The sequence below is a fragment of the Abrus precatorius genome, unplaced genomic scaffold (genome assembly GCF_003935025.1).
Source record: "Abrus precatorius isolate BTA unplaced genomic scaffold, Abrus_2018 Scaffold7, whole genome shotgun sequence".
NCBI lineage: Eukaryota > Viridiplantae > Streptophyta > Magnoliopsida > Fabales > Fabaceae > Abrus > Abrus precatorius.
The window spans coordinates 25,794,163-25,809,302 of record NW_020874417.1 but is presented as its reverse complement, the minus strand read 5'-3'; the positions used below and the strand labels follow the sequence as shown (position 1 = coordinate 25,809,302).

The following is a 15,140-nucleotide window of genomic DNA, read 5'->3' as shown; positions in this document are numbered from 1 at the left end:
TTGCTCAATTTCCTATGTAACTTTTAATTCCATATCAGTTCAATTGAATACAATTCAGTCTTTATTCTCACACCAGTTGGTGTCCATCAACTGGTATCAAAGCAACAAGTTCCTGGAGATCATTCATGGTGTCAACGCACAGCATGGTGGCACTAGAGAGGGGGTTCGAAGGCTTGTTGGCGATGCGTGAAACAATGGAGAAGAGAACTGAACAGTTAAATGAAATGCAGGCCTCAGTGCAAGAAATTCGTGTGAGATAGGAGGAAGAGAACGATGACAGAAGCCAAACAATTTCTTAGGGCAGAACACAGGGAAGCCATAATGCCAGACGATACAAGGTGGATAGGTGGAGGAAGTTAGAGATACTTATTTTTGATGGAGAGGATGTGTATGGCTGGACAACTAGAGTGGAGAGATATTTTGATTTAAAAGAGATGTCTGGAGAAGAAAAATTACAGGCAGTTATGGTGGCAATGGAAGGAAAAGCGTTGACTTGGTATCAATGGTGGGAGTTCTTGGTGCACCAACCAACTTGGGAGGATTTTAGGGCAGCGGTTATTAGGCGTTTCCAACCAACCATGGTTGAAAATCCTTTTGAACTATTGTTGAGTCTCAAATAAAAAGGTTCAGTGGAAGAATACAAAGATAAGTTCAAACTCTATGCTGGTCCGTTAAAGAGTGTAGAACCAGCGTACTTGAAGGGCATATTTTTGAATAGCCTCACGGAAGTAATTAAAGTAGAATTAAAGCTTCGTCCAACAAAGAGCTTGGTGAAATTAATGGATTATGCACAGAGAGTGAATGAAAAGAACTAGTTGGCCACCAAAAGGGGAAATCCAATAGGTATGATGAGTAGGCCAATGAGGATCATGGTGACGTGGGAACAGGGAGCGAAGCAACAGTCCAATGCATCTGGAACTAGAAGTGCTATAGGAGAAGGAAGTGTGGTGAAACTTTCTAATACCTTCAGAGGAAGAAGCTTTAGAAAGTTAATCGATGCAGAACTACAAGAGAGGTCTAAGAAGGAATTGTGTTTTAGGTGTCATGAAAAGTTTGGTTTGGGCCATGTGTGTGCAAACAAACAGTTACAAATTTTAGTGTTAGCCGAAGGGGAAGAAGAAGGGGATGCAAAGGGAGAAACTATGGTGCTCGAGGAAGAGGGAGAACTAAAAGACCTCTTGTTATCTATGTGTAGCATTACTACTAGTCTTACGTCAAAGAAAACAATTAAGTTGTGGGGGAAGATTGGGAAAGAGCAGGTCATGGTACTTATTGATTGTGGATCCTCTCATAATTTCATTTTAGCCACGTTGGTGAAACCACAAAAACTAGATATGTATGCAACCTCCATTTATACAGTGGAGGTGGGTGACAGGAGAAAGCTAGATTGTGAAGAAGTATGTCCTAAATTGAAGTTGGAGATGCAAGGTCTAAAAATTCAACAAGATTTCTCTGTCTTTGATCTTAGAGGAGTGGATGTGGTGTTGGGAATGGAATGGCTGGCTAGTCTGGGAGAAATAAGAGCAAATTTTCGTGAATTAACTCTTAGAATTCCAGTTAATGAAGGCTCTACGGGATCAAGGCCAAGGATTCCTAGTAAAGTATTGTCAAATGCAAGCTGAAAGCAGACGGAATCAGTTTTGGAAGATTACAAATCGGTATTTCAAGAGTTGTAGGGATTACCACCCCCTAGAAGGCAAGACCATGCGATTAGGTTGAAGGACGAGTCTAATATCCCCAACATCAAACCATATAGGTACCCACACTACCAATAGAATGAAATTGAAAGGTTAGTAGATGATATGCTTAACTCTGGTATAATTTGACTTAGTGTTAATCCTTATTCTACTCCTATAATCTTGGTGAAGAAAAAATATGGGGATGGCATTTTTGTGTAGATTACTGAGCTCTTAACAAGATTACTATACCAGATAAGTTCCTTATTCCTATCATTGATAAATTGCTGGATGAATTGGGAGGAGCAGTGGTTTTTTCTAAGTTGGATTTACGATCCGGTTACCATCAAATCAGAATGCGGGAAGAAGACATCCATAAAACGGCTTTCCAGACTCATGAAGGGCAGTATGAGTTTGTTGTCATGCCTTTCAGACTCACCAATGCCCTTTCCACATTTCAATCTCTTATGAACGAGGTGCTAAAGTCGTATTTGAGAAAATTTATGCTTGTTTTCTTTGATGATATCCTGGTTTACAGTAAGAATGAGGAGGAACATCAGAGGCATTTACGAGCCATTTTGGCATTGTTGAAGGAGAACCAATTGTTTGCTAAAAAAATGTACTTTTAACCAAACTCAATTAGAATATTTGGGGCATATCATTTCAGCAAAAAGGGTGGCAGCAATCCACGAAAAATTGATGCGATGTTGGACTGGCCAATACCTAAGGATATTAAAGCTTTGAGGAGATTTTTTAGATTGACAGGGTACTATAGAAGATTTGTTAGAGATTATGGTAAGATAACTGTTGAAGAAGGATAAGTTTCAGTGGAATGATGAAGCACAAGCTGCCCCAGAAAAATTAAAAAACCTAGTGGCCGAATTACCAATATTGACTACCCCCGATTTCTCCAAAACATTTACTATAGAAATTGATGCATCAAACATAGGGCTAGGGGCGATTCTAATGCAGGAGGGCAGGCCTATGGCTTTCCTTAGCCAGACTATCTAATAGGGCACAATCTAAGTCAGTATATGAGAGAATTAATGGCGATTGTGATGGTTGTACAAAAATGGAGGCACTACTTGTTGGGAAGACACTTCATAATTCTGACTGATTAGAAGAGCCTCAAATTTCTAACCGAACAATGACTAATGAGCAAGGAATATTTCAAGTGGACCTCTAAACTTATGGGTTTGGATTTTGAGATACGTTATAGACTAGGAAATGAGAATGGGGTGGCTGACGCTCTCTCCAGAAAAATGATATTTTTAACTTTGTCTTCAGTCCACTTTGAACAAATAGAAGGTTGGGCATCTAAAATTCATCAAGATCCAAAGCTCCAAGGGATAATTCATGATCTGATACAAGATTCTAATTCCTATTCGGGCTACAAATTTCAGAATCAAAAGCTGTTTTATAAAGGTCGATTAGTGCTTCCAAAAGGCTCTTCACAAATTCCTTTGTTGTTACAAGAATTTCACAACTTTGCTATGGGGGGACATTCAGGTTTCTTTGAAACCTATAAAAGAATCTCTGAAGTTGTGTATTGGGAAGGCATGAGGAAAGACATCCACCATCACGTAGCTACTTGTGAGACATGCCAAACGAATAAATATCAAGCTCTATCACCAACAGGACTTCTTCAACCACTGCTTATACCAACTCAAGTGTGGGCTGATATATCCATAGACTTCATTGAAAGGCTTCCCAAGGCTCAAGGCAAAAATGTCATCTTAGTAGTGGTTAATAGATTGACTAAATACGCTCATTTCATTGCACTTAGCCATCCCTTTACTGCCAAAGAGGTTGCTGAAATTTTTATCACGAAAGTAGTTAAATTGCACGGGTTCCCCTCTTATATTGTATCGGATCGTGACAAAATATTCTTAAGCCACTTTTGGTCAGAATTATTCAAGTTGGCTGGCACTAAACTCAAGTTTAGCTCTGCGTACCATCCCCAAACAGATGGTCAAACCGGTGCTTAGAGACTTATCTGAGGTGCCTCACTGGAACTAAACCTAAGCAGTGGCCTAAGTGGTTGAGTTGGGCTGAGTTCTGGTTTAACACCAACTACAACAGCTCTCCAAAATTGACTCCTTGCAAAGCATTGTATGGCTGCGACCCACCCTATCTTTTGAAAGGAGCCACTATTCCATCAACTATGGAAGAGGTGAACGTGATGACCTATGACAGGGGCAAAATGTTACATGATCTTAAAGGAAATTTGGTCAAAGTCTAGAATCAAATGAAGAAGTATGTTGACCGGTGCCCAATATCCTTAGCTATTGGCAATTGGGTGTATCTCAAGTTACAGCCATATAGGCTATGGTCATTGGCTCGAACAACGAATGAGAAGCTGAGTTTGCGTTTTTATGGTCCTTATCAGATTACCAAACAAATTGGAGCAGTTGCTTTTCAGTTAGCCCTTCCACTAGAGAGTAAAATCCACCCTGTGTTTCATGTTTCTTTACTCAAGAAGGCCCTCTCCCCCTAAGCAAACCCTCAACCTTTACCACCTATGTTGTCAGAAGAGTTGGAATTGCAGGTAACACCAACTGCTGTGAAAGCAGTATGTAACACTTCTCACAGGACTGTCAAAGTGCTTATTTAGTGGACTGACATATCAGAGTTTGAAGCCACTTAGGAACAAGTGGAAACCATCATGCAGCAATTTCCTTCTTTTCACATTGAGGACAAGGTTACTCTTTTGGGGGAGAGTATTGTTAGGCCTCTTATAAGTAAACACTATAAGAAGAGAGTCAAGACTTAGATTTTTTAATAGGATTGAATTATCTTAGTTATTTTAATTAGTGAGGGCAAGCGTGGGCAATCGTAACTGCCTCTAAGCAATTACGAGCAGAATAAAAATAGGAAAAAAGGTAGGAAGGAGAACAGACAGTTTTTGAGTGGATTTGGAAAGAGAGAGACCAGGCTCTCGAACATCTTGGAAGAAAGTCTTTTTACTCAATCCGTTTTGCTCAATTTTCTATGTAACTTAGTTTTTTTACTTAATCTGTTTTGCTCAATTTCTTATGTAACTTTTAATTTCCTATCAGTTCAATTGAATACGATTCAGTCTTTATTCTCACACCAGTTGGTGTCCATCAAAGTGCTATGGGGTTCTGGCTATAAATTGCATTGTCCAATTACAGGTGGGTGGATTGTTGGAGACTAGATGGGTTTTTCTGCTCGCAGTTCGGTTTGCAGTTTCACATGCATCGAATCATAATCTGGAATTTATATCTTGAATGGAGGTTTTAGGAAGTAGCATTTCGGTCAGTGAAGATAACGTATTGTATTGCTTACCAAATCATGTGCATGTTATGAGGAGTACAGAGTCGATTCTTTCTTTTAGTTTGATTTAAACATTAACATTGTCTTGAACGTTCACTATGTGCTAGTTTGCACTTAGCAGTATATCCGAAAAGCAGAGTTTATTGGAAACTCCCCCCAACCATTTTATTTTATGCTTGATATAATCCTAACTCTTACCTTATTCATCTGGTAAGAGAGAAAATAAATTATCGAGTAAATAATTTAATCATTTTGTTAAAATTATTTGACAAGATTTTTAATTTTTTAATTTATCTTATATTAGTAGGTCTATTTTTTTTTAATCTCTAAGCTACTCAGTAAGCGTAAATGTTTTATTTATTATACTTAGAATTTTTATATAGATAAAATGATATTAGTGAAAAAATAAAAATTAATATTATCTTGAATGTTTACGTAAACAAATACCTAAGAATAAATTTCTTCTTTCTCTAGGTAGATAAATCGAAATGCAAGTAGTATATTTTTCCCTATTGCCGCTGAATAGTTGCATGTATCACCAGGTATGTCCTATTGACAGGTCTAGTCCTGCAGAGTGAGCAGAGATAGGAATGGTTCCATTGTTTTCAGGCTACAGCAGTTCCTTATTTTAGTCCTCTGTTCCATGCAGCAATCAGGATGTGTAATATGTTACCAGATCTCAACACGTTTTTTGGTTGTTTGATGGGTTTTGTACATGATGTGAGGAATGCGTTGGGGCTTCTGCTTAGATTATCAGTATTCACTTTCGCTAATGCAACCACTGTATTATATTAGACGTGGGTTGTTCACGGGAGATGTACAACAAAATCTGTGTTAAATATGTCCAAGCAGGTGCCGACGAAAATACATAAATGGAAAGTGGTGAAGAAAACAGGTTTAAGAGGATAAAAACTTAAGTGTGGCCGACAATCTTCATAACTCTTGTCAAAGTGAAAATGAAAGCACGTCTAAGAATGTCCACATAAAAAAAGTAATCAGAAGCTTGATAGTAAAATAAAGTAAAAAAGAAAATATACAGCTTATTTAAATATTTATTAAATTATTTTTAAACGATAATTTATGTTAAAATAAGCTAATAACTTATATTGTATCAGTAAGTTTATTAAAAAATTAAAAAAATTGAAAAATTATAATTTATTTTTATAGATTGTTCATAATCATAAGTTATTAATAAACTTTCCTAAATAGTTCTTTAAAAATCAGAAAAAAAAAGTAATATTTAGTCAGGAATAAACCTCACTATCTTTCCATATTATGTTTTTCAACTTAAGCCTCGATGTGATGTGCATAGCATCTTATATATCTGTAGTTAAAAGAGGAGAGACTGAACTTTCAGAAATTCTAGCTCAGATATAGTTGACATCTTTTATATGAACGAGAAGGAGCCATAACTTTCTAAAAGTTGTAGATCGAATATGATGTATACAAGTATTGTCGAATAAAGAATCTAAAACAATTATATAAAATTAACAACGTATTATTATTATTTTAAAAATAAAATATTTGTTTGATATATATATTCATATACTTATAGATGATATATTAATATCTTATTGCTTTTATGTAACTTATACAGACTGTACAAGAAAAAAAAAATTATGCCTCCATGCAACTAATTGATGAAGTGTTTCCATCAAATTAAAACCATGCTATCATTTACAACCAAAACTATTATGTTGTTACATACTATTTTGCATGGATTTTTATTATTATGCAATTTTGAAACGTGTAACTAAATGATTATTTAAGAGTTTGGCAAAGATACTTATTATAAGGAATTAATAAATGGTATATTTTATTAAAAATCATGTTAAAATGTATTAAAAAGTATATTTTTAAACAAAATATATTTTTTTTAATTTCTTAATATCCCAATACCCAATTACATTGATTAAGAATTTTTCTTATTTTAACTAGCACTAGGTTCAGAGAGATTTTCACATAATAGGAAATTGATGGCATTGTCAATCAAATGTGATGGTGTTATCCACTCTAGCCTTTAACTCTAGAGAGTAGACAGCACAGAATAGAGACAAGAGGGGTCACTCTCTTGGTGGTCTCTGATTTCAAAGGAAACACTTGTCCTTGTCCTTCCCCTTCCCCTTAACGCAAAGAGTCTGCAAAACTAGTAATGTAGTTTAGTTTTCGGGAAACAAATAAAATTCACTCTCCATCACCAACCTCTTGTCAAGATGCATGCTTCTGCTCATGCTCATGGGCTCATCATCTCTCTCATTCTTTTGTCCATTTTATTAGCCAATGTGCATGTGAGTCTTCTCTCCTTTTCCTTAAAATACAAATGAATTTTGTCGAATTTATAGCTCAATTTTCATAATTAGGAGGCAAATGGGGGTGCAGTTTCCATGCGTATGATGATGAATGAGAGGAGGAGGAAGTTGGGAGTCTTTCAGATATGTGCACTATGCACCTGCTGTGGTGGAGCCAAAGGGCTCTGCTTGCCCTCTCCCTGTTGCTATGCCATCAATTGCAACATTCCCAATAGACCTTTTGGCTTCTGTTCCTTCACCCCTAGGACTTGTAATTGCTTTGAATGCCATCTTTAATTATTCTGTTGCAGCTTCTCTGGTGTCCATTCCGAATGTCAAGTCATGACTTTTGGGCTTAATCATAATTTTTCACCTTGGTCTGTGTATTATTCTCTCTTTTCTGAAGTCTTTCATGATACTAATACCAGCTCTTCTATGATGTTAAATTAATAAGGGATGAATATCGCACACCTGTATTGATAAATTTGTGAGGCTGAGGCCTTTGGTTGTAGGCTTTGGTTTAGAGAGTTGCATCTGAATCATGCATCTTGAGAAGTGTGTTTGGGAATCTTTCTGACCTCATATCAGCAACAACCCATGTGCTATTGTAAGGATAATTGAAGGATCCAATGATGGGTTGTGTCTGTTTTATCCTCTTACTTAAAAATTTTGGTAAGCTAGCTTGTTTATTTCATCTATGCTGATTTTTAAGACTCTGTATGGGGTCACTCTCTGCAGCACATACGATAAAGTAGTAACAATCTCTTAAGATTTTCTGTGAGGTCTCGTTAATGACTCTCTTAAAGATATCCGTGGGTGGATGTGGATCAATATGTAAATTCAACTATTTCTTAGTTCATTATTGGCTTTACAATTATAATTAAAATAAACTTTTATACTGTGTAATGATTAGAGGGCTACAAAATATTGTGTTAAGATCCTCAAATAAATAAACAATTAAGTTTCATTTTAACTTGTGGAAAACAAAATATATAAGGAAGGAAGCTCAGTTTAATATGTATTTGTTACTGACGTGTGGAATCAAGTAATCATCCAAATTGAAACATGAGCAGATAACATAAATACTAGAAAATTTAATAAAATCACTCATCATTAACTGTCTTCAAATGCACTTGGCATCAGTTTCTTTTCTCAAATAAAAATTAAAAAAAATGACTATAAAATGCTTACTCAAGAAAAACAAAATCAAGAGTCTACGTATCTAACTTCTCTCTCATCATATCTACCCCATTTTCATTTTATTTACCTTCAAAGCTGATCGAATAAAAGGGAAAAAAATTTCACTAAATGCACTAGCTTGTCAAGATAAAACTTTATTTCAGGGGTCCTGTTGTACTTGAGATCCTCTAAGCTTTCTCCGTACCCATGATCAACACTTGCTGTCAGATGCATTTGCTCCTCTTTACATAAATGACATGTCTTTTTTGGTACAAAATTTACATGTAACTTAGTCTATCACTCCAATTCCTGCACTGGCTATTGAAATGGATCGACCCAACATTCATCCTCCTCAACTGCCTTTTCCCAACGTTTTCTAAAAATGTCTAATTCCCGGTAAGAAAGTCTCCTCACCTGCATAGCCCCCAAAATAATGTTAGTAACAAGAAGAAAATTATATATAATTAAGATAAGGCAATACACTTATAAAATAGCAATCACTAATTGTTTGGCTGAAGTTTTTCTCATGCAAGAATCTCAAATACACTATCCCATATGTCATCTATCAATCTGAATCTAAATGGCCCAGGTTATTAGTCCTTGAATCCTTTCATTGAAGGTGACGAGGGTCTAATGAAAATTGCAATATTTGAGCGTAATATACTAAACCAGTCACTCAAGGGACTTTTCTATCCAACAAACAGAACGTAAGTATTAGCCCATCTAGAAACACAAGTTATTCAATGAATATGATTAGTACCAGACTATGATTCTGAATTGGGCTGGATGAGTAATTATGAAACAAGAAAATGGAACATTCAGTGACATAAATTCAGAAATCATAACAACCTAGTAACTTACATCAACTCTATGATCCTTTTCCTGAGATTGTACCTGCAAGTCACAGATAAGTCTCAGTTTTATGGCAGAAAGCAGATAGAATGAAACACACGTTTCAGATAAAAAGCATGCTAATGCTAACAAATTTTAATCTTAAAGAATTAAGGCACGCATTTCTTCTTAGTTAAACTCTTAAAAATGCCACTTTTCTCACCGTAGTATTATCTATGCCTCCAAGGGTGGGACGATTGTAGTGGATAATGTATTCAGCATCCACAACCCCAACATTTTTTAGTCGATCACCCTGTTCATCAGAAATAACAACAGAACAAAATTTAAATATAATTCCACGAATACTATTAGTGTTGTCCAATCAAAATTTACATTTCATCCAGATAATCATCACCAGTTTTAGTTACCTAGATGAAAACAATAGTTACCTTGATGAAATTTTGATTTTAATTGGAGAAATGTACCAACAACATCTATGATGTATTTAAAAACAGGAAATCGCGAAATTGAACCAAAAGGTAGCTTAACTTGCCTGAGCACAGTAGCCAAGTTGCATGTCTAGACCCCATGCATGGATCAAGTCACTCTATAAAACAAAACCATAGATGGTGAATAAATATGTAATCTTAACCTTTATAGAGAAATGCTTCTAGTAATGCTCCACAGCAGCATTAATCGGGGAGAGTGGTGTACCTGGATCATATACCAAACACAACGCCATGCAGCTCTTGAAAAAACAGGAGCCATCATTTCTATCCACCTGAAACAAATTAGTTCACCTTTCTTCAACTGCGTAAAATGAAGGGAAATCCACATTAAATTTGTTATTAGCACAAGATTTTCTTACCCGGTACAAGGAGGAGCAGTGCTGCTTGCATCACAGCCTTTTCCATCATTACTAGCTTTATATGTCCTTCTGCAAGCACAAAAACCAAAAGCAGGCACAACATATTCGTGAGTATAAGCATCTGCTTTAAGGAACACTTACCTGGTAACAACTATTATTCTAAGTAAAACATGTCTTTTCTCTCTTTCTTTTAATTTTTTCAATAAATGCTCATTAATACATATTGAGGTGATTTTAGCTCAGATTAGGTGTAATATGGGATTACAAGTTGGTAACTACCTAAACCATAAAACCATAAGCAAACCTTAGTTGCTATCAGAAACAGGCAAGGTAAGATGGACTTCCTTCAAAGTGTATCAATAATTCGGTCGTATATAATTAAGTCAAATTCCAAGGATTTGTGAGTCACATTATAGCAGAGTCTGTTCTAAAGAAGTACTTGTTGCAATAGTGAAAACTGCCAATGGTACGCCATGGTCTAACTAATGATATAATAGGACCAACATAGTGTTGAGAACATGAAAAAGGGTATACGGGTGAACCTGTGCACTTTGGACCTCCTCCCACGTGCAGTAATCTGATGATGCACTTCTGATTTCTTAGGATCCAATGCTGGTTGAGATATCTCCAGCCCTTCCTTTTTTATGATAGAAACGTACCTGAAAATCATTTAAGAAGAAATATGGTAAAAACCATATGAGGCAGGATATGAATATAAACTTTTTATTGCCCATTTGAATTGAATTTCAAGTGTATCAAACTATATAATTGTAACATGTAATTAACAAAAATTAAGAAGGTACATCATATTCTGAACATACTTATCTGGGTGGAAATGCTCAACTCCTAGGTCCTCATCCCAAAGGAAAATATAATCATATGCTGCAACTATGTCGGGGTGCAAGAAACGCTTCGCAAACCACCTAATCATTAAAAAAATGTCAAGGACAAAACATACTTGGGATAACTGGTTAATTAAAATATGGATCACCTAGTCACCTATACACATACCATTTGCCTTGACCGATTGCCGACACATGAATGACACGACTACTCCACTCATAATCCTTCCATCCGTCAACAACACCATCATAGTGAAAGAGCATCACAGTGAAATGACTTGCCAGAAACTGCGATGTAGTGTAGAAAGGAGGTCATCACCCATGGACAACATAGAGTAATTGCAATGAACAATTTGTACAAAACTCGTTAAAGCACCTTTTTGACCATTCTGTTCACAAGATCCTCCTGCTTTATCCCAACAGCCATCGCAAGAAAATAGGTTGATGATGCATTTACCTTAACCTATTCAAATTCAGGCAAGTTAGCGCACACACCAGAATCAGAGAAAAATAAACACGGCCATTTGTCAAGAGAAGATCAATTAAAGAGACCACATAGGCTACATCAATAACAACAACAACAACAACAAAAATAGTCCTATTTCACTGGGTAAGACTAGCTACATGAATCAGACAACAAATAACTTCCTACATTAATAAAAAAAAAATTATCTACAAGCAGAGGGTAAACTTACTTCTACTCTTTGTCTACCCTTCCTAGGCATGGGAGGATCCCACAAAGGTTTCATTTCCAAACTGGAAGTACTGGAGACTATGCCTGCAGGTAATGCCTCACTTCCATTAGGCCTGCACTGATTCTACTAAACAAGATAAACAAATATTAGCACGAAAGTTGAGCATATGAAACAGTATAAGATTAAGGAAAGCATGCACAGTCAGAGAATGAACCTTGCATTTATCAATTGTCACATTCTGATCTACGTGCACACTCTGGCTTAACAGTTTCTCCTGTATGAGATTTGGAAGAACATGAATTATAGTTTATCAAAGTCAAACTCATTGGTCTATCAATTTGAAAAAATTATTTTTCTATTTATAATATATACCTCTTTGTAGCCTTGTGAGAAGAACGAACTTATGAAAAATACAACAACACAAATTAAAGAAGCGGCTGGGAGGATCGCATAAAGACAAGATTTTCTACTCTTTGATTCAGCAGCCACAAATACCTGGTTCAACATAAGAGAATGTAAGGTTAGAAAAAAGCAATACACAATATTGTAATAGAATTGAAAAGCGTTGTAATTTCTTTTCCATAAAAATTGTGACTTCTTTTTCATTCTTAATTCCTTAGACAACAAAATAGAGACCGAAAAAATTGAAAGGAAAAAGAAGAGCATATTTCTGAAACGAAATAAGAACAGAAGAAAAGCATGAATTGAAGCAACAAACTAGAAAGATATGAAATAGAACAAAGGAACGAAAGGGTACTCGAGAAGGTGATTTCATGTCCGGCATTGAAAAGCAGAGAACAAAGGGCTATTGTGTTGTTTGTGCATCAAAATCAAAACCAAAGTTCAAAGAAAAAGTGTTTATTAGCAACAAGCAATTGGCAATTTTGAAAAAGAAAAATTTATGGAGAAGATGGTGATCGTGAATATGATAGTGATCGTATTGGTAATTCATTCAAATTCGTTTAAGGTATGGATAAGTACCATTCCTTTAATTTTCAGATCAGATAATATAGTTAGTTGACGTAAGGAGCGGGAACCGAACAACGCGGTGCCACAAACAAACAAAATATTATCAAACATAAAATTCATCAAATGTTCCTTTTCCTTTTTTTGTTTATAATGAAAAATTTAAGGTTGTTACAAATACAGATTGTCCTTAATAAAACACACACTCAGACAAACGACCCTTTCTCGGCCTTTTGTCTTGTGACTCAGACTCAGTCCACTTTCCACTGAATTTCTAATACCTATTCTTTGAGTGGAGTAAATAGCATTTCAAAATTAATTCAATGACGTAACCTTCATTAGTGTGAGTATTACGTAATATTAATTTCATTCAACTCAAAATATTATTTCTCTTGCTATATACAACTTCTCCCATTGGCACAATATCACGTGCTTAAATTTCAAGCCATTGACTAAAAAGTAAAACCACAATCTATAGCATTTAAGAAAGACAAGCACAAATGCATAATGGCCATATTTGTGTTTCTCTCCATTTGGTTTTTGACTTTTTCTTTTCTTTTCTTTTCTTTTTTTGCAGAATTATAGCTGCCCCTTCTTCATCCACCAAAGAAAATTGGCCTGTTCAAATTGATTTTATAATTACAATAAATTAAAAACAATACCGTGATTTTGGTAAATCAAATCATAAATGAGTCTTTGAAAACTCGAGATCTAGATGCAAAAGCTCAAGCAATTATAATTAATTTCACGATATATTGATTAATTTTTTATATTAAATTATAATCTTCGCTGTTATAAAGAAAATAATACTTCCTTATTAAAAATTACCATTTTATTATAATTTACTTAAACAGTTTTCAAAAAGCATTCGAAACAAAAGATCTCACATTTTTAAAATATTTTTTTTTAAAATAAATACAAGAAATTATATAACATAATAAGTTACAAAAAATATTTCTTAAAAAAATCGTTTAAGATAACTTTTAAAAATATTTTAATATATAAAATTAAATAACGGTATTTTTTTTCAATCTTTATTCTCACTGATCTTTTTCTAAATGTTATCTCATTTAATATACTATCACTTCCCTCTCTCCACACACCCTTTCGTTCATCTTGTTAATACTTTGACAGAAATAAAAAAATAAAATAATATTATAGTATTATGAAATATCATTGAACAATATTAATAAGATTTTTCCCAAAAATAATAAAAATTTAAAGATATTATTACAACATCGTACTATTTTAAAATATCGTAATGATAAAAAAATTTAACAAAAAAATTTAATAAAACTTAACAGACAGTAATATAACATTTTTTTTCTAGAAAAAGGACTTCACCGTCCAAAAACAAGAGGGACTCTACAAAGGGCCTAGAGATCCACCGGCCACTTTATAACATAATTTATTTCGTTATTATTTTACTTTTTAATTACAGCTAATTCGTTATTTTTTATTATTATTATTATTATTATTATTATTATTATTATGACTTTATCCTTTTTTAACAATAAATTGATTTAGTTTTTTATTATTATAATGGAAAATATTTACATAATTTTATTTTATATTAAAATCAAGTTTTTAGTATTAAAATTTTCTTATCCATTTACATTTCAAATTCACAAATTTTATCTATAATTATTTATTTCTGTCACAACTGCAGTCACGACGGGACGGCGATGACAAGAAGTCGCTACCAAAGTTTATTAAAGAAAACATTGAAAATTTTTTTTAATTAAAATAAAATATTCGAAACTAGATTTGGGCTCGGGAATCATTTACGTTTAAGGAAGGTATTAGCACCTTTCGACGTCCATTGGTTTAAAACAGATACCTTCCAATTAATTGTGCAAAATTTTATTTTAACTCTAAAAACATTTATTTCACTCGATAAGATTATGGACTTTAAAAAATGTAAATGTGTCGATAAGATTTCAAGCTTTAATAAAAAATTAAAGATACAGTTCGCTACTGAGCTTTGGTAGAACAATAAAGAAGTCAATCAAGGCCTACAAAATGAGGTATGTATAAGGCTCATAAGATGATTCAAACATGCAAGAGTATAAGATGAGAATAAAACATAGGCATGTGAGATAATAAGAAGCCTTGCGGGATCCAACTAGAATAAGAGTAAAGTTTATGAGATATATGAGGCATAAGTGATGGAATGATTATATGGACCTTTAAGAAAAATTGGTATGAGTGCCTCTGAAATATGAAGCATGAGACTTGTGAATTGCAACAAGCACAACATTCTTTGATGCACAAAATACATGAAGCTTATGATTAAGTACATGTATTGGCTTAGGCCTCAGGGATGTATGAACACGGGTACTTGTAAGATGAATGGGCAGTATAGCTTTTAAAACAAACTAACATAAAAGCCTACAAGGTAAAATAGGCATTATGCCTAAGATTACAATAGGCACTAAGTCCTTGGAGACGAAGCGCACATAGAGACTTATGAGAAAAACTTGCATGAGGGCTTCGTT

The 15,140-nt window shown here is 34.5% G+C and overlaps 1 protein-coding gene across 1 annotated transcript; it reads right to left on the bottom strand.

The window, feature by feature from the left end:
- Positions 1 to 8,338: 8,338 nt before the first annotated feature.
- On the bottom strand, positions 8,339 to 12,537 carry LOC113872859. The gene is made up of 14 exons (XM_027510712.1): positions 12,434 to 12,537; positions 12,049 to 12,171; positions 11,891 to 11,950; positions 11,677 to 11,799; positions 11,358 to 11,444; positions 11,151 to 11,269; positions 10,961 to 11,062; positions 10,682 to 10,798; positions 10,140 to 10,208; positions 9,986 to 10,052; positions 9,825 to 9,878; positions 9,495 to 9,584; positions 9,302 to 9,334; positions 8,339 to 8,854 (listed from the first exon to the last, which is right to left on the bottom strand). The coding sequence occupies exons 1-14, from the start codon at positions 12,458 to 12,460 to the stop codon at positions 8,759 to 8,761; spliced, it is 1,167 nt and encodes a 388-aa protein (XP_027366513.1). The 5' UTR covers positions 12,461 to 12,537; the 3' UTR covers positions 8,339 to 8,758.
- Positions 12,538 to 15,140: the final 2,603 nt, after the last annotated feature.